Source organism: Grus americana, chromosome 11, assembly GCF_028858705.1.
Source record: "Grus americana isolate bGruAme1 chromosome 11, bGruAme1.mat, whole genome shotgun sequence".
NCBI lineage: Eukaryota > Metazoa > Chordata > Aves > Gruiformes > Gruidae > Grus > Grus americana.
In genome coordinates this window covers 2,044,029-2,061,178 of record NC_072862.1, presented here as the reverse complement: position 1 = coordinate 2,061,178, position 17,150 = coordinate 2,044,029, and the positions used below count along the sequence as shown (strand labels likewise).

The window sequence follows — 17,150 nt, the reverse complement described above, 5'->3', positions numbered from 1 at the left end:
CGATGACGCAGTCGCACTCAAAACCAGAGTCACTAGCGATGCTCTCGCGGTTTGTCTCCTGTACCTCTCCCAGCTGGAACTTCTTTACTGACTGTTCTGGTGACTGCACGTTCACTTTCACAGTGTAGGTATGGAAGTGGCGTTCGTCCCCTTTTCTGTCTCTGCTGCTTTGTGATCCCTCCGGCTGCCCCAGCGCTGGCTTTCTGCGCCCTCCCGGTGCTGTGTTCGCCCTGTGCTGGGCGCGGGGAGCCCGGCATCCCTCTCCCCCGGCTCCGTGGCCCGGGAGCGGGGCCCGGCTTCCTCGGAGCCGCTGCCTTCCCTTCCTCAGGCGAGAGGGAAGCCCGTCCTGCCCTCGGCACGGAGGATCGCTCCCCCGGCCACCTCTCTCACGGCCGTCCGTGGGCAGGCCCCGGAGGAACGGGTCACAACCTGTCTCGGCACCGCGGGGCGCCAGGTCCAGAGACCCGGCCCAGGCCTGAGCCCTTCGCCGGGCGGGGCCGTGCCACGACAGCCGCGGGCGCCCCGCCCTTGAGTGCTCGCCGGGGCTTGGCCTTTGAGTGACGTTGCAGCGCGCCCTATGAGCGAAAGGCTAGGATAGGCTAGGCCAATAGGAACCGCGCGGGGCGGGCCCCGCTCCGGCCGCGTCCGTGTTTCCCTTCCGCTGTTAAAGGAGACGCGTCGCGGAGGAGCGCGGCGGGGGCTGCCGAGCGGGCGGGGGGCGGGCGGCCCCTTTAAATTATGCGCGCGGCGCGCAGGCGACCATGCAATGGCGGTCGCTGGTGCTGGGGCTGCTGCTGCTGAGGCTGGGGCTGCAGGCGCTGCTGGCGCTCCTGCCCGCGCTGGCGCCCGGCCTCTGCCTGCGCCGCCGCTTCCCCTTCCCTTTCCCGCCGCCGCCCGCCGCGCTCGGCCCGCCCGGCGCCGGCTCCTCGCACTGGGGCTCGCTGCTGCGGCGGGGCGGCGGCGGCGGGGAGGCGGGGGGCGACGAGTACGAGCGGCGGTACAGCGGCGCCTTCCCCCCGCAGCTGCGGGCCCGGCTGCGCGATGCCGCCCGCGGTATGTTCGTCTTCGGCTACGACAGCTACATGCAGCACGCCTTCCCGCGGGACGAGCTCGACCCCCTCCACTGCCGCGGCCGCGGCCCCGACCGCCACGACCCGTGAGTCGCCGGGCTGGGAGGGGAGGGGAGCGGAGCGGGGCGGGCGGGCGCGGCGGGACCTGACGCTCGGCTCTTCTTTTCCAGCTCCAACCTCAACATCAACGACGTGCTGGGAAACTACTCGCTGACGCTGATCGACGCGCTGGACACCCTGGCGGTGAGTCCGGGGGGGGGGCGGCTGGGGCCCCCCTAAACCCGCCCTGCCCTGCCCTGGGGTGCCGGCCCCATCCTGGCTCAGCTGCCCGGCCGGTGACCCCCAGGAAGGCCGCGGCCCGGCCGGCCCTGGGCGCTTTGCTGCACCGGCCCGTGAAATGGGATCGGGAGGGGAGGGCAGGTCAGAGGGTCCTGTGGGCAGCTGGAAGGAGCACGCTGAATTTCGCACGTTGGTTTAAAGGCACGTGGACGTAGCTGGGATGTGTTGCGCTCTGAAGGCAGTCTCTTGGCAGGGTGCGGACGTGTCTGAGAGGCTGAAGTCAGCGGGATGAGAGGTTTTGAGATGAGAAACCCCACATGCCCTTGAACTCACGTGAGCCTCACTCGCTCCGTTCTGTTCGCCCGGCCGTTAGCAGCGACACGGGCGCCTGTCGCGGTTCAGGCAGTGGTTTATCCCCAGCCCTGCTGCGGGAAGCCGGCAGCCAAAGCTTGCTCTTGAGCGCGGAGCTGCGTTTGGAAGGGCTGCGAAACTGCGGGTCTCAGTTGTGGGGTGGTTGGATTGAGGTGGGAGCGTGCTCGTGAGCTGTCGCCCCACAGCAGGCAGCGTGCGGTGATGGGCTTCGAAGGAAGGAGTTAAAGGGGAAAATGAGGATGTAGTACGGCGTTAATTTATTCAGTGTTCTCTTGAGGATGGGTCTTGCTAGGTTCATCTGCCCCAGTACTGAACACCACCGATATTGTCCCTTGCTCTGAGGTTGGACTTATAACCACGGTAGAGCTGGTATCTTGAATCAGCTCCGTATTTAGAAAAAATAAATGCTAGTGGAGCTGAAGGAGAGGGGTACTTGGTAGAGAAACTCAGTGAGAAGTTGAAGGAAGGCAGCAACAGAAAGTTTCAAAGTGGAGGAAGCTGCTCCGCGGTGTTTTCCAAGGACCTCCCGTGGGACCGGTGCTGTTTGGTCTTTGCGTGTTAATGCAAAAAGTGCTGATGGAAATAGAGATCAATTCTTCACATGAAGAGCAGGTGAGATGATATCATGAAGAACCAATTAAAATTGTAATGGACTTCAGCAATGTGAAGTAAAGGGTCTAATAGTTTGTGAGATGTTATTAAATCTTTCTCTTCTGAGGAGAAGGTGGTGCTAGGTGTATAGTGGCCAACAGCTGGACCGTGAGCTAGCAGTGTTACACATGCAGGGAAGGATAAGGGTACTTGGAGATGTGTCACCAGAGATTTCCAGAAAAGACAGAGGAAACTTTGGAGATCTTCCTCAAGCCTCGGGTGAGATCTCTTTCGGGATACTCCCGTCACTCTCGTGTTCAGGAAGGGTGGATTTGAACTGGGATGTGCATAGGTTGCTGAGAGATATGGCAGGAGGACAGTTCCTCTTATTCCAGGTGAGGTAAGAGCTCTGATGGTTCGGCTTGGCAGAGGGCCTGACTGACACATAAATCCGTATGAAGAGTGGTGAAGGGAAGGAAGGGAAAAAGCTGTAAAGCTGCTTCTTGCCTGCTAAACAAGACCATCATATGCATTTCTGATAAAAATTTGAAGGTAATCTGAGAAGCAGTTCAGTTTTATGTTAGTGGTACCAATAGTATGGTATCGTGGAGAAGAGCCCCTTCCTTGAACTCTTTATGCATATTTAGAGACCCCCCCTTAGGTTTTGTTAGCCTCACTTTTGCAGCCAGGGCAGATTCTTGGCTTTTTGGGGCACCAGGGCTCTTTGATGCACTGGATCCGTGGTGCATTTCTCTCCTCTTGTGCAGAAGGTGGTGTGTGCAAGGACTGTATGTGCACTTTGGGTTCTAAAATCCTTCCCGTTGCTGCAATGGAACTGCAGCTCTGGTGAGGAGGTCTCGGCTGTTCAGACGAACGTGGCAGTAATGAACAGAACTGAAAGCAGGAAGTAAGGAAAACATTGGTTTTAACTGAAACAGCAGTTAGGGATCCGTGCTACGTGGCTGATGGTGTGTTGGCTAGACAGTTGCCTTCCTGTCCTCATCCACTAGTGGCTCAGTGTCCTAGCTGTACCTTTTGGGGCACAACATAACTCTTTTTCTCAAATGGTTCCTAGAGTCTCCTGCGTTTCAGAAGCTTCTGCATGGAGAAAGCATATTTTGCTCTTCATCTGCCCGGATCAAGCACGCGAATGCTTTCCCTCGGGGTAACAGAAAGAGCAGGCTGGCTGGCACGTGGTGCTTTGATGTTTAAAGAGCTATGTAGGTTCCCTGTGTACCCAGCCTTCTCCTGAACTTACACAAGCAGGAACCTGTGATCTCCTTCCATGTTCCTGCTTCCTTGAAGCTGGGGCTGAACGCACATCTGTCTCTGGGTGTAGTGGAAATCAATTGCTAAGGTGTACCTATGGAAAACCGGCACGAGGGAACTCCTGGGCATGGCATGCGGTGTCAAGAGCCCAAAAGGTTGGGCTCTCCTCGTCAACTAAACGTCAAATCAGACTTCGTTGTTCTGCAAGTTGTGTTACCTTTCAGGCTAAACCTAACTCTTAAACTGGTAGTTTAAGCAGTTAGAACACTCAGTGTGGTAGATCTCAAAGAGTTTTTTGACTCTAAGAGATCACCCACAAGGCTGGTGTTGGGGGTGGAAGAGTACATGAGTGCATAGATTGGTAAAACGGACAAAAATCTTTGTGGATTTCTCTGTTTTGACATACTTTTAAAAAGTGCGCTTTTACATGTCATTAGAATGGATAACTTTCTGGGAAGTCTTATTAGCAGAAGCTTGAAATACTCTGTTCTGGAGGTAGTTATTATGACTGTTGGTCTAAAATGTGAACTTGCCATTCTCTTCCCTAACCCTCTTCTGAAGCAACAATTAGACAAAATAGCTTTGTTTTTAATTAAAAGGTAATGGGAAACTCCTCAGAATTCCAGAAAGCAGTGAAGTTGGTGATTGACACAGTTTCATTTGATAAAGACTCAACGGTCCAAGTTTTTGAGGCAACAATCAGGTACGTCGCTCTAAGTTTCTGTCTTTAAAACAGTACTAAGGTGTGCATATACGGGAGAACCAGAGTAAAAACACTGATAGGGATGTCTTTGGTAGGCTTCGTTCCATAATTGTGCCTCAAGTTGTTTTTTAACCTTTTATGAAAATATTCTATCTTTTCACGATTAAAATAATTTTAATGAGTTGCGTGTAACTTGAAGCAGTGATACAGTGGTAGGCTCGGCTGTTTTTGGTTTGCAGACTGCTACTGTGTTGTTGTTGCTCTTGCAGCAGAGCCTCAGATCTGTGCACAGCAAACAACCCTGCTGCCAGGTTTTTCCCCTTTTTGGTTTTCTTACGTGGACCTTCTGCTTGTTTTCACTTTCGTTTTAGATGAAAAACAGGCCTGTCTGTCTTGGAGATGAGTTTGAGATACTGTCTGATTTTAAATGGTTTCATTTCCTGAATGTCTTAAACAATGTTTATTTTGTTGCTGCCTAACTCGGCAAGGCTTTCTTTTTTCTGAATACTAAGTTTGTGTAACAACCTTACTGTGGTTTGCAGGGGCAAGGAGGTCTTCGCTCATAAATAGACTTGGTAGGTTGTAAGGAGCTGCTGGGTTGGGTAAATTGTGCAGAACTGGATTTTGGGATTACTGTGGGTGACAAGCAACATGAAATCTAGATGTTTTCACTGCTGTTGGGGAAAAAGGCAGATCTCCTCCTGTAGTGCCTGGAAGGTGCACAAAGTAATTCTGCTGTTAAGGGTGATGCTGGTGGGGGTTTAGCTGAAGAACTAGGTTCAGATCAGATTTACAAACTGAAGATCTTTTCCTTTTCCCACAGGGTTTTGGGAAGCTTGCTTTCTGCCCACATAATAATTACAGACACCAAACAGCCTTTTGGTGATATGACCATTAAGGATTATGACAATGAACTGTTGCATATGGCTCATGACCTCGCAGTGAGATTACTTCCAGCCTTTGAGAACACCAAAACAGGAATTCCATATCCTCGGGTAAGCGAGCATGCCAACACAGTGGGGAGATAATCTAAAAGCAGTAATTCTCCTGTCCTACACCTCCAATTCTGTGCCCTGTGTGTGCCTTTATATACGCACTTGGGGTATTGAACCTGCTCTAAGTTACATAAAAATGGCGTGGGGGGGTAACTGTGCTAAGTTATGGTGACGTGGACGATACATAACTTGCCCCTTCTGTCTAGTGAATGTTTTCTTTAGGCTGTTTTTTCACTCTGTCTGTATTGTTCCTTATGGGTCAGTAGTGATTTGTTTCTGTGCTGTTTGGCTGGAAGGTGCTCTGCCCTGCGCTCTCTTCCATATATCCTGCAGCAACAAACAATGCTGTCGTTAAGAAGGTTCACAAGAAATGCTGTAAAGGCAAGTAGCCCAGGAAAGTGACTTTATTGGCAACTTGGTACTAAAATAAAACAAAACTCATCTAAAATATTTGCCATTCTGGGTTTGGAATTTGTAATTTTCTTGATTGCTGCTCAGTGAATACTCGAGAATACTGCAGTATTCTTGAATACTGTGTCCTCTTGTTTTAAGCAGATGCAGTTCCTAAGGAGAAGGATGCCAGTTATAGTGGAACAACTCTAAACTGTAAAACTAATTAGCTCTTGCCTGAGTACTTTTAATTTCTGGGGACAGCAGCACTGCTTTTCCTCCAGACCTGTCAGGCTGCAGAAACATGAACTTTCAATCATAGACTCATAGAATGGTTTGGGTTGGAAGGGACCTCAAAAATGATCTAGTTCCAACCCCCCTGCCATGGGCAGGGACGCCCTCCAGTAGCCCAAGTTGCCCAAAGCCCCGTCCAGCCTGGATGGATGTTCCCTTCCCTTCGGAGTCTGGTAAAGCAGTCGAGGGTGGTGTAACTTCCCTTTGGCATTTTGTTCCATGGGCAAGTTGAGGAGCATTCACTGAGGAAACGCTTGGTTTCAAGAGCTCTAAATGGGGGGAAGCAGTACTTGCATCACCCTTGGAAGAACCTCAGTGTTTAGTAGAAATGCTGAAAAAGTGGACTGAAATTTGGAAGGATTAGCATGTATACGAGTAGCAAAATTAGGATTGCCCACCTCGAGCATGATGTTATAAAGTCGGAAGATGAATTTCAGGAATTCTTCAGGACAGCTTTTTGCCCCAGCAGCGAAATGCAGGCTTTCTAACTATGTACACATTGCACGCTACGTGTGGCAAAAACTAATAAAAAGGCTTTACAACAAATACAAGGCTGCAGGTGAGAGCAGCTCCGTATGAGGTGCAGACTGCCTTCTTGCTGTTAGCACTCTCTCTGCCTGCTTCACAGGTCAATCTGAAGAAGGGGGTACCTCCGGACAGCAATAATGAAACTTGTACGGCAGGAGCCGGTTCCTTGCTGGTGGAGTTTGGTATCCTTAGCAGGCTGCTCGGCGATTCCACGTTCGAGTGGGTGGCCAGGAGAGCTGTCAAAGCGCTCTGGAGTCTCAGGAGCAATAACACCGGACTGCTAGGTGAGATGATGCCGTGACTGGCTCCGTGTTTTAACCTGCCTCAGTCTCCTGTAGCAGAATGCCATCGTGCCACAGGTTTCTTTCACGTATTGTAAATTTTGTTGATCTGCTTCCTCTGTAGCTGTTGAGTCACACTCTCCTTGTGTACTGGTGGTTTGTGTTGACCAAATGGCACTTTGTAATTTCGTAAGAAAAATGAGAGTATCTGCATGACCTCTTAGTGCACAGGTTTCCAAAGACAAATTTTTTTGTGAAACTGGGAAATGAAACCAAAGTTCTTGCATTCGTATCCTCATTACTATAATTTAGATTGGCAGATGACTAAAAGTACTTAAAACAACTGCATGTGTGTGCTAGTTCCTTGGATGAATGCACTGCAACGCTTTATTTTGATAGTAGTCTTTGATCATTCCTCCTTAAGACTTTTTGAAGATGTAATATTTCCAAGTTCTGATTCTTGATTATTTTTCTCTGATGTACTTGGCAACTTTAGTCTAAACATTTGTCTGTTCTGAAAGGAAATGTTGTGAATATTCAAACCGGTCATTGGGTTGGGAAGCAAAGTGGATTGGGAGCAGGGTCGGATTCATTCTATGAATACCTTCTGAAGTCTTACATCCTCTTTGGAGAAAAGGAAGACTTGGAGATGTTCAATGATGCTTATCGGAACATTCAGAGCCACTTAAGAAGAGGGTATGTTATTTCATATGAGTATCAATTACTTAAGCAGTGAGTACTCCAGCAAGATAGGAGCAGCGTTTTGTGTCACGCTCTAGGAAATCTGTGTTCTCTTTTTTTCTTTAAAAAACAAAATCTTATTTCCATAGTAGTCACTGTGGAAATAAATTTTAACGTTCCCTTCACTCTGTAGTCAACTGATCTGTATAGCATTGTTGTGCAAAGAAGCTAAACTGGTTACTGTCCAAGTTAGTGAATGTTAGGCCAAGAGAAGGCTGTAGAACTGCAAAGGAAATGTATTAATTGGCTGGTTTAGTACTTCTTAAGGCCTGATCTTACCTGGCATGACTTCTTGGTAGAGGTTCTGCGGACCTAACTTTAGGGTACGATGTACATACCGTTTTGAATTATTTTTTCTGAGAGCGTGGCTGATGTTTTGGTTCTTTTCAAAACGACTTTGAGCCTAGCATGACAAATTTGAGACTCATTCTCCTTGCTGGTGGCAGTGCTGTGAAATGCAATGTGCATTGTGTTCTTCTAAAATAGTGAATATTTACACATGCTTGTTGTTACCTGGCAGTCGAGAAGCTTGCAATGAAGGTGAAGGTGACCCTCCTTTGTACGTTAATGTAAACATGTTCACAGGACAGCTGATGAACACGTGGATTGACTCTTTGCAAGCCTTTTTTCCTGGACTGCAGGTAAACTTTCACACTGTTAAAGACCAAATGACACAGTAGAGGCATGTCAGAAAGCAATTTGCTGGCTTGCAGCATTAAGCATGCGTGTTTACGGCTGTTCTTATGCCTAGGTATTGATAGGAGATGTGGAAGATGCTATTTGTCTCCATGCTTTTTATTATGCCATATGGAAACGATATGGAGCTCTCCCAGAAAGATACAACTGGCAATTGCAAGCACCTGATGTTCCCTTTTATCCACTGAGGCCAGAGTTAGTGGAGTCCACATATCTTCTTTATCAGGTACTGGACTTCTCAGCATACAGCTCGTGTTTTGGCAGAAATGGTTTTGTTCAGAAAGTCACTTTTTCTACCCCTGGCCTCTGGCCTGCTAAAATGTGGTGCGTCTGGATCTGCCTGTTCTGATATGGAGGTCTCTGCTTATGCACTAGATCGTTTTGCAATGTAGTTGCTATGTTGTTTTCTTAAAAATAGCCTTCTTTATAACACAGACAAAAATGAGACTAAACAACCTTTTCAAAAAATAGCTGGCAGATCTTTACAAGGTAGAGACTTGTGTCTTCTTAATAGAAATTGTTGAAGTAAATGTAATAGGTTTCCTTGCTGTATTGTCTAGGCACAGTCTCCAACTGGCAGAAGATAAAGTAAACTAAAATAACTTTCTGGCTGCAAGAAAGCTATCAGAGTTTGAATTTACTGCAAGTTTTATTAGGATTTGCACTAAAGCAAATGTGAGAAGCTTGCACAGAGAAATCTAAGTCGTGTTCCCATAAAGATAAGTTTACTGTAATACACTGATACTACTAGGCCTTTGGTGTAAGTGTTATTTTTACAAGATTTCAAAATTGCTGACTCTAACTCTTGTCTGTCTTCCTTATTTAGGCCACAAAGAACCCATTTTACCTTCATGTGGGAATGGATATCCTGCAGAGTTTGGAAAAATACACAAAAGCAAAGTCAGTCTTCAATGTTCTTTGTCTTCTCTCGCTGCTATATACATATATTTTATTTTATAAATATTATATAGAATCCAATCTGCCAAAAAACCAGAAAACCCAACCCTCCATGAAAGCCACAAATGAAGATTTATTGATTGAGCAATTATTTGTTTCGCACTTGAAAATGAAATTGTAGTCCAGTGATGACTTTATGCCTTCAGAATTTCATAATGTCCTTTCAAAATGCATTGTTGATGATCAGTTGCTAAAAACTGGTAAAATTAGTAGTTGTTTTGTTTTTTCTATGGATCTTGCAAGAATATTTCTAACCTCATGGGCCCATGGTCTTTAACTAAACTGGAGGGATGGCCTCTGAGATAGATGCTGCTGTGTATCAGCTTTCATCTCGAGACAGTAACAGTGAATCCTGACTACCACTGACTGTCTGAACTTCTTGCAAGACTTAGAGGGAAGACAGCAAATTTTTATTCAACTATTGGTATTTACTGATTTCGTAGGCAAGTCTGTGCTAAGCCTAGGACGGTATAAACCAGCGCCATTCTGCAATTAAGTGGGATTCAGATGCTGTGTAGGGCTGAAAGGATTACAAATGCGCTGTGTGACAGCTTGCAGCTTTGTCATCTGTTAAGTGTGGTGGGAGGAAAGAGCAGGTAGCTTGGGAAGAAACCTTTGCATGAGACGAGGCTTCCAGACCCAGGTTTCTCATGTGCTCAGAGGGAGAAATTACCTGTTCTGTGCACGGTGCCTTGAGAGTATCTTGCTTCTTTGAGAGAGACTCTTAATAAATCTGCACAGTGGAAGAGGTGAACTTGCAGGGTCAATGATTACAGTCTCACCAGAATACCAGAAACCAATAATCAGTGCGTATTTGTAAAAGAGATTTATTTCATTTTAACTTCACCCCTAGAGACAGTTTGAATGGTCTGAAGTTCAGGAATATCTAGAGAGCGCTTCCAGATCACAATGCATGGGAACTGAACCCAAACTAATCTTAAATCTTGCAGGTGTGGCTATGCCACGTTACACCATGTTGTAGAGAAGACAAAGGAAGATCGAATGGAGAGCTTTTTTCTCAGTGAAACATGCAAATATTTGTATCTGGTACGTATATGTTCTCCATTTCAGAGATGCTCTCTTGCATGCACTGTGCACAAACGTGGCACAGTGAGGAGGCAGGACATTGCTCTGCGAGGAGAGGGGTTCAGGTATCGGAGGGTATCAGAGAATGCGCTGCTTTTCTTTCTTTGACCCTACCCTAATCTTGGAGGCTTGGGCAGCTGCTGGCTGGAGAGCTGGGCAGCTCTTTTGGGGGGAGCTGGGAAGGAGAGGAAGCAAGGCTGAAGGAAGCTGCTGCTCAGCTCCAAGCTCCATTACTGCTTGTAGCCGCAGCAGCCCCCGAGTTCTCCCCATCAGGCTTTGGCAGTCACAGGAGAAAGCATTTGAGCCAACACTGCTTAAGCTACTGTTCTCAATCTCCTTTAGTGCAGAGAAACAAATAAATCTGTGACTGAATGGAAACAGTGGATGCCAGCCTAGAAATGCCTGCATTGTGCAGCTTGGAAAAATAAGGGCAGTTTAAGTTGTGTGAGAAGTTTTTCTTTTGCTCTCCCCTTTAAATAAAATAAATCCATTGCATTAAAACTATTTATTTCCATTTGCTCTAACAGTAGTTACCCATTTGTTACTACAAGGTATGCTTTTTGTGTGATCCTTCAAATGCACGAGTGTGTGTGTTTTAACTTGCTCTTGACGGGACGTGAGGAATGTTACACACGTGCTATAGCTGTCTCTCCCATCTCTTGTTTAGTTGTTTGATGAAGAGAATCCACTGCATAAATCTGGAAATAAGTATATGTTTACTACTGAGGGACACATTGTGTCTGTGGATGAACGTTTTCGTAACTCACTGTGGCAAGACATCCTCCCTGGAGAAGAGGACAGCGCAGAAAGAATTAAACCTAACGAATTAAAGGCAGTCAACTTCAGCTCTAATGTAAGGAATGCATGGAGTGTTGCTGGTTGTGTTGCTGGAGAAGGGATGTATGTTTGACTGGGCTAGGCAGTACAAAAAGAGCCATTTGGAAGTGTTACTTCAGGGCTCTGTAGTGTTTCCTTTATAAAAGTCAAATATCTGAGTCTTGTGAAAAACACTTTCAGTAGTGGAATGAATGGATTAGGGTAATGTGAGAGGGATTATGTTGAAGGTGAAACCTGTCCCTTTTTAAGTGTTTTGCAGCAATTAGTTTGTTCTTTGTTAATTTATTTCCAGTTATTTTTTTCCTTCCCCTTTTCTTTACCCTTAAAATTTTCCAGTGTCGCTGTGATGGAGAAGGAAAAAAGCAGAGGGTCATTTACACAGAGCTTTTTCCCTTCAGAATGGTTTTGAGGCACGGAAAGGTGACCTTTCTTAGCTAGGCATCAACTGAGTACAGAGCTATGGATCCAGTGCCTACCGCCAACCAAAATAGATAGGTTTTTAATACAGAACAATTTTTAAATTCTCTGCTAGTAGGTTCTAGCATGGTTCCTTTCCTCCTCCCCCCCAGTCCTGCAGGAAAAGAGCATTATTTTAAAAAACATTCACAGTTGTCATAGTGAAGGAAGTCTCAGTTGAATAACAAGCTGCAGCAGTTTGGCGTGTGTTTGGAAGCTTGCAGCCTGCGCCAGGGAAACACTTGCTGTTCACTTATGTGATTTGTGCTGTAAGTTTTTGCAAAGAGTGAGGGAGAGTTGGGACAAGAAGCGCTGTTGGGTACAGTTTTCTGTACTGGGACGAAATCTGTGGTTACTGATGCTGAAACGCCTGCTAGATTATTACAGAGGGTATGGGATTGCCTGTTTTGTATTTGAGTTCTTAAAAATATTCTCATTTTGTTAACAGTGTAACAGAGTTCCTGATGAGAGGAGGTACTTACTGCCTTTGAAGAGTAACTACATGAGACAGATTGATCAAATGGTGGGCTTGATCTGAAAGGTTCTTCAGAGTAACTTTTACGTATGTCAGGAGGAGCACGGGATTTGGCTGTAGACGTTCCTCTCCTTCAGCTACACACCTGCCTATGCTGAGTCACTTGGTGTCCCCCATGCTTGCTAGTTTTCAATTATGGACGTGAAAGGAGATCAGGTTCTCTTACGAGTCCCTTCTTCTGAACTGTGGTAACTCCATGTGCCACCTGAATAGAGATTTCTTGTTTTAAGACTTCCTATGAAAAATGTTGTTGAAAATGAAGGCTGATATACTTAGAAAAGAAAATTGGCGTGTGCCACTTAGCTACCTCTTTGTAGCTGTATTACAAATGTCCCTTTAGAAAAGGGTCTAGTATTTAATTTGAAATGATCTTGGGATTGGGGAAGGAATGGGAAAGTGCAATTTCTTACACCAAGTTTAATCATTGAATTATTCTCACTAGCAATACACAACCTTAAGTACTACTCAGGTAGGAACCCACTGGTAATGGGTTTTGCTGAAACAAAACCGCTGTATCTAGAATAGTATCTTGAAAAGGTAACTCCTGATCAAATAAGAAGCTACCAGCATAGTCATGATCTCCCTCACTTGCACAGTTGTATAGACCGGTGCAGCTGCAAGAGCCTGTGGCTGCAGAAACCAGTAACAAAACAAATCAGGTGCCTTTTTTTGTAAGGGAATGGGGGGGAGGGCAGGGGAAATTGCAAAGCCACTCAGCTGTCCATGCAGCTAACTTTATATAGCTTAGCTGAGCTGAAGTTCCAGAAGTTTTGTTGTTTGCCATGTATCTAGTGCCTTTTCAGGAGAGATGCTGCTAAGAACTGGTATAACAGTACGTGAAGAACAAACTATAACTATTTCACATTCCTGACAGCATTAAACTGTTAGTGCCTTAAGTTTTCTTCACTCGCAGGAAAAACTGAGCTTGCTTGGGAAGATGGATAAAGTATTTCTGACTAGCTGGTTACAAAATATAGTGGATCCCAAAGTAACTTAAAAAGTATCTTACATATGAGATGACTTTTTTTTTAAAGATACTGGAAGAATATCAGCTGTGCCAATCCAAAGAATACTTGTGGGCTGGATTTATTCTTAGTGTCAGTTTAGATAGTAATGGGGCTGCCTCTGCATCATCCTGGGGATGGAGGTAGAGAGAGATCTGAGCCTGCGGTGTGCCACCTTCCCTCGGCCGCAGCGCAGCGTGGTACCAGCCATCGCAACGGGGCCGCGGCTGCAGCAGCAGCCATCGATGCTGACTGTGGTGCTGGACTGTACCTGGAAACTTGTGCCTTCTGCTTCCAGTGGGGAATGGTGACACGGTGCTCTTCCTTCAGCCCACCATCTTCAAATACACCCGGATGTGTTTGAGGAATAACTGTCCATGAACTTTCAGGAGGAAAGCAGTTAAATTCAGGCAGGGCTGTTGAGGGATTAAAACAAGCTGAGGCCAAACTGATTCTAAACATAACAGGTTTGTGGGGTTTCTTCAGTGGCTCCCCATTGCTTATGTGTTTTTTACTTTTGACTACAGTTGAAGTAGTTGAATGTTACTATTGGGTTAATTATTTTTAAATTAAGGCTTAAATATAAGGGCAAACTTGATCTGCTGTATTTTCACCTTCTTATAACAGCATTGGTTTTCATAAACCATATATCGCAACTGAAAACACTTCTAATAAATATGAAGTTAGTGCTGAAGAGGTTATTGTTTGTATCTTTGAGTATACAGATGCATCTCAGGGACTTCATTGTAGAACCTTCTATTGCATGATGGTTGGACCTTGTATTCAAGCAAAAAAATAATAATCCTGTCTTCCTAGTCTTATTGTGTGCATTTTAAGGGGGGGTAGAGAAATGTGTTAAGATTTCCCAAAACTTTGCAATAGAATCAGTTGCCTTTGATATTTGAGGGAGCTGACAGTTCCAACTCCTGTAGAATCGGCTCTGCAAACCTATTGCTGGAATGTCTCTGTTGCCTGTTCAATTGCCTATTTCGAAGCAAAACAGAAATTCAAGGTGTTACAATCCAAAGAGGTATTGGGAGGGGTTCAAGGTATAGCTCCTTAATCACTCAGCGTTGCCCGGGCATGCAGGTGTGCTTCACTTTGTAAACATGGAAAGAAATGCAGGAGGGTGGGTAAAGGGAGAGCTTGCTGCTGACGGGGGGGAGGCAGAAAGCAAAAATCTGGGCTTTCTGCAATGCTGCTGCTGGGCCAGGTCTTCTAATTATAGCTCTGAAGCGAGCCGCGCGGAAGCCAAGCGCAGCATTCCGCAACGGGGCATTTCAAATCACAGCGTAGCGGGTGCCGGGACGGACGTTGCCCTGCGTGTGTCGGCGGCTGCTCCCGGTATCGGCTTTTCCCTGCCTCGCAGCTGAGCGCTCTGAACGCGCGTTCTGTACCTTGCGATTGCCTCTCGGCGCTTTGTGCCTTCTGAAGCACCTGAACCCTGGTGAGGGTTCCAGCCGAGTGTTACGCACAGAAATCTGTTTCAGAGTTTTCCTCGGAGAATTAAATGACTATAATGAAGTTGCACAACTGTCCTGCCTCCATGCTTTTTCCTCTTGAATATGGCCAGAAAGAGAGCGAGGGGCAGCCGTGGAACGGGAATGGTACGGGCAGGTATCGCCGCCTTTCAGCCGTAGTGACTCGGACCGTTAGTTACGGTGCCAAATGGTATATGGCCAGCGTCTCGTTAGAGACCGCGTTGAAATTTGTGTTGCCAGGGTGATCTGACAGTCATCTTTCCCTAGGAATGGGGTTTGCCTACGAGGAGACTGGTGCTGACTACGTGGTAAAAGGCTTTTTATTCTGTAAGGAGCCAACTGTGCTTCCTCTTTGTTTTAAAAATGCTTTGATATGTTTTTACTCTGTAAGGACAGGGCACGTGTTATGCACTAAAATTGAAACTTGTGTATAAGTCAATGATATCGAAATTGGTAACACTGCTGGAATAACTTGCTGAAACAGACTTTTGTATTTCTTGGTATAATGTGCAATATCAACTTTTCCTAATTAAAAATGCAATGTATGCTTAATTGTTGTTTTTCCATGAAGTATTTAATTGGGGATGGGAAATTTTTAAGAGGACCAAATGCTCTTTCATGAAATGTCCTAAATTTTCAAAACTGAGCTTAAATTTTACAAATCTGCATTAAAAATTAGTATATTTGACCACTTCTATGTGTGTTTTTCTTATAGTGCAGTTCTTGTAAGGCCATCGTGAAGCTTGCCGGGGAATTCCAAAGATGAATTTGAGTGTGTATACCTGATCTTTGCCATTCCCCAGACAGGAAACCTTGAGCAGTTGAGTAGAACTGGGAGTAGGGGTGAGTAAAGGAAGACCTGTCCAAAGTCCATGTTCAAGCAGGTTTGTGGCTCTCATTCAAGTTCTCGTGACTTGGCCCATCTGAAGAGCTCCAGACCTCGGACTTCAGGTCCCCAGTCGGTTCCCTAGTTCAGGTGTAGGTGTCTTGTTGTGTGTGGAGGATCAAAGTCTGACCGTGTGCCCCAAACAGGGTAGGCTGGGAGTTTGCTTTTTTTAATGAGCCAGCCTTAGTTGTGAACTGTCGCCGCGAAGAGCATTGCAGCCTATTGCAGCAAATACCGTGTTACTCCACTTTGTAAGGGGATGGGCATGCTGCTGGGTGTTTTGGGGAGGAGGGAAAAGACTGCCTCAACCAGAACTTAGCAGTTCTTTGTCTCCAAGAATAACTTGGCTCGGTCTTTGCCTTAGACCTGGTTAGCTCGGGAACACGTAATTGAGGTGTGCGAGAAATAACTTTTATTTTCCCCGAGGGAAATGAAACTTCTCAACCATATCCTTGCAGTAACACACAAAGTAAGTTAATGGTTTGGAGAAGAGATTACTCTCCGGTGAGAGCTTTCTCACCAGCTTCATCTGCCTTGGTTACTAGACATGAGATGCCCTCTTACGTATGTTGGATTTTCATCGAGTTAGAACAAGGGATGGCTCCTTACTGCAGGAAAATAAAACCCCACTTCCAAACCAAAAAGCCTCTTTTTTCTCCCCTGACCCTCCTCTCATTTGCCCTGTGTAATGATTTGAGGGGCTGCCTGTGCTGAAAGCAGCGATGTGATGTGGAATGAAGAAACGAAGCGTGGCGACGACGAGCTGTTGGCCTCAGGAGCAGGTAGCTGGGTCTGAGTAAGTACCGACCTACTTGCTGATAGTGCCTAATACCGCTTTCTCCAAGTTGGTCCATGAAGAGCCTACCACGGGTGGGAATTCTGCACAGAGAACCTTGCTGGGCTCTTTCCGGTGGATAACTGTACACTGGGAAATGGCTCAGGCTGTGTTTATAAACAGGAATGTGGAAACAAGCTATCTGACCATCACTTTGATACGTTTTTTTCTTTTCTTCCTAGATTTGTTTCCTCTCTGACATTATCTCTGCTGTTGTTTTGTGTTTTGTAGTCCCGATTCAAAGGCTGTTGAAGCTGACAGGACATTTTCTGTTGTCCGTGTTGATCAAACTCCAAGTTACAAGGAAATGGCTTTTGAACGGTAGCGACTGGATTTTTACAATGTTTTCAAAGTTCCTCTGAATTTTGGATGGTGCGATTTTTGCCCACCTGATGCTACTTTTGCTGCGTTCAGACTTTAAGTGTCAATTCTGAAGTAAGCCTGAGTGGGCTGAAATCCTGATTTTTGGGGGAAGAACCCGAGCTCTAATGTTTCCACTGTGGCTGCACATTTACTAGTGGTGTCACTGCCCTGAGCAGCTATTTGCTGTCTTTCCTTACCTTGTCTTGCTTCCGTATCTGAAAGTTGGTTGGTCAGTGTGTTACAGCTCTGAAGTGGGACTGAGTGTTTTGACTGCAGTTTCTCTTAAGTCCACATTTAAGAAAAGACCTCGGAAAAGCCGCTCTTCCCATTCTCCTTTTTCTGAAAGATTTGAGTAGAGTAAGATCGTATGTGATAAAAGACCTAAAGTCCAAAAGTGTGCGCGAGAACTCGGGTTTTCAGGGCGTAATGCATCAGGCTAACCTAGCGTTACGGCTAAAAAGAGGTGACTTCTGGTAGCTGCGGGCAAAAGCCTTTGGCTTG

The 17,150-nt window shown here is 46.2% G+C and overlaps 1 protein-coding gene across 1 annotated transcript; it reads left to right on the top strand.

Annotated features, from left to right (window-relative positions):
* Positions 1-640: 640 nt before the first annotated feature.
* EDEM1 (ER degradation enhancing alpha-mannosidase like protein 1) lies at positions 641-13,897 on the top strand. Its single transcript, XM_054837731.1, has 12 exons — positions 641-1,156; positions 1,241-1,313; positions 4,181-4,284; positions 5,108-5,279; positions 6,592-6,775; positions 7,294-7,468; positions 8,034-8,154; positions 8,265-8,435; positions 9,036-9,109; positions 10,117-10,213; positions 10,920-11,105; positions 11,994-13,897. Exons 1-12 carry the CDS (start codon positions 762-764, stop codon positions 12,081-12,083), a joined length of 1,842 nt encoding a protein of 613 aa, XP_054693706.1. The 5' UTR covers positions 641-761; the 3' UTR covers positions 12,084-13,897.
* The last annotated feature ends 3,253 nt before the right edge of the window (positions 13,898-17,150 follow it).

Excerpts from the sequence above, each read along its gene's own strand:
- EDEM1 (XM_054837731.1), top strand. The coding sequence starts at position 762 with ATGCAATGGCGGTCGCTGGTGCTGGGGCTGCTGCTGCTGAGGCTGGGG. Across the intron at positions 1,314-4,180 it reads ACGCGCTGGACACCCTGGCG|GTAATGGGAAACTCCTCAGA; the intron begins GTGAGTCCGGGG and ends TTTAATTAAAAG. Across the intron at positions 8,436-9,035 it reads CCACATATCTTCTTTATCAG|GCCACAAAGAACCCATTTTA; the intron begins GTACTGGACTTC and ends TTCCTTATTTAG.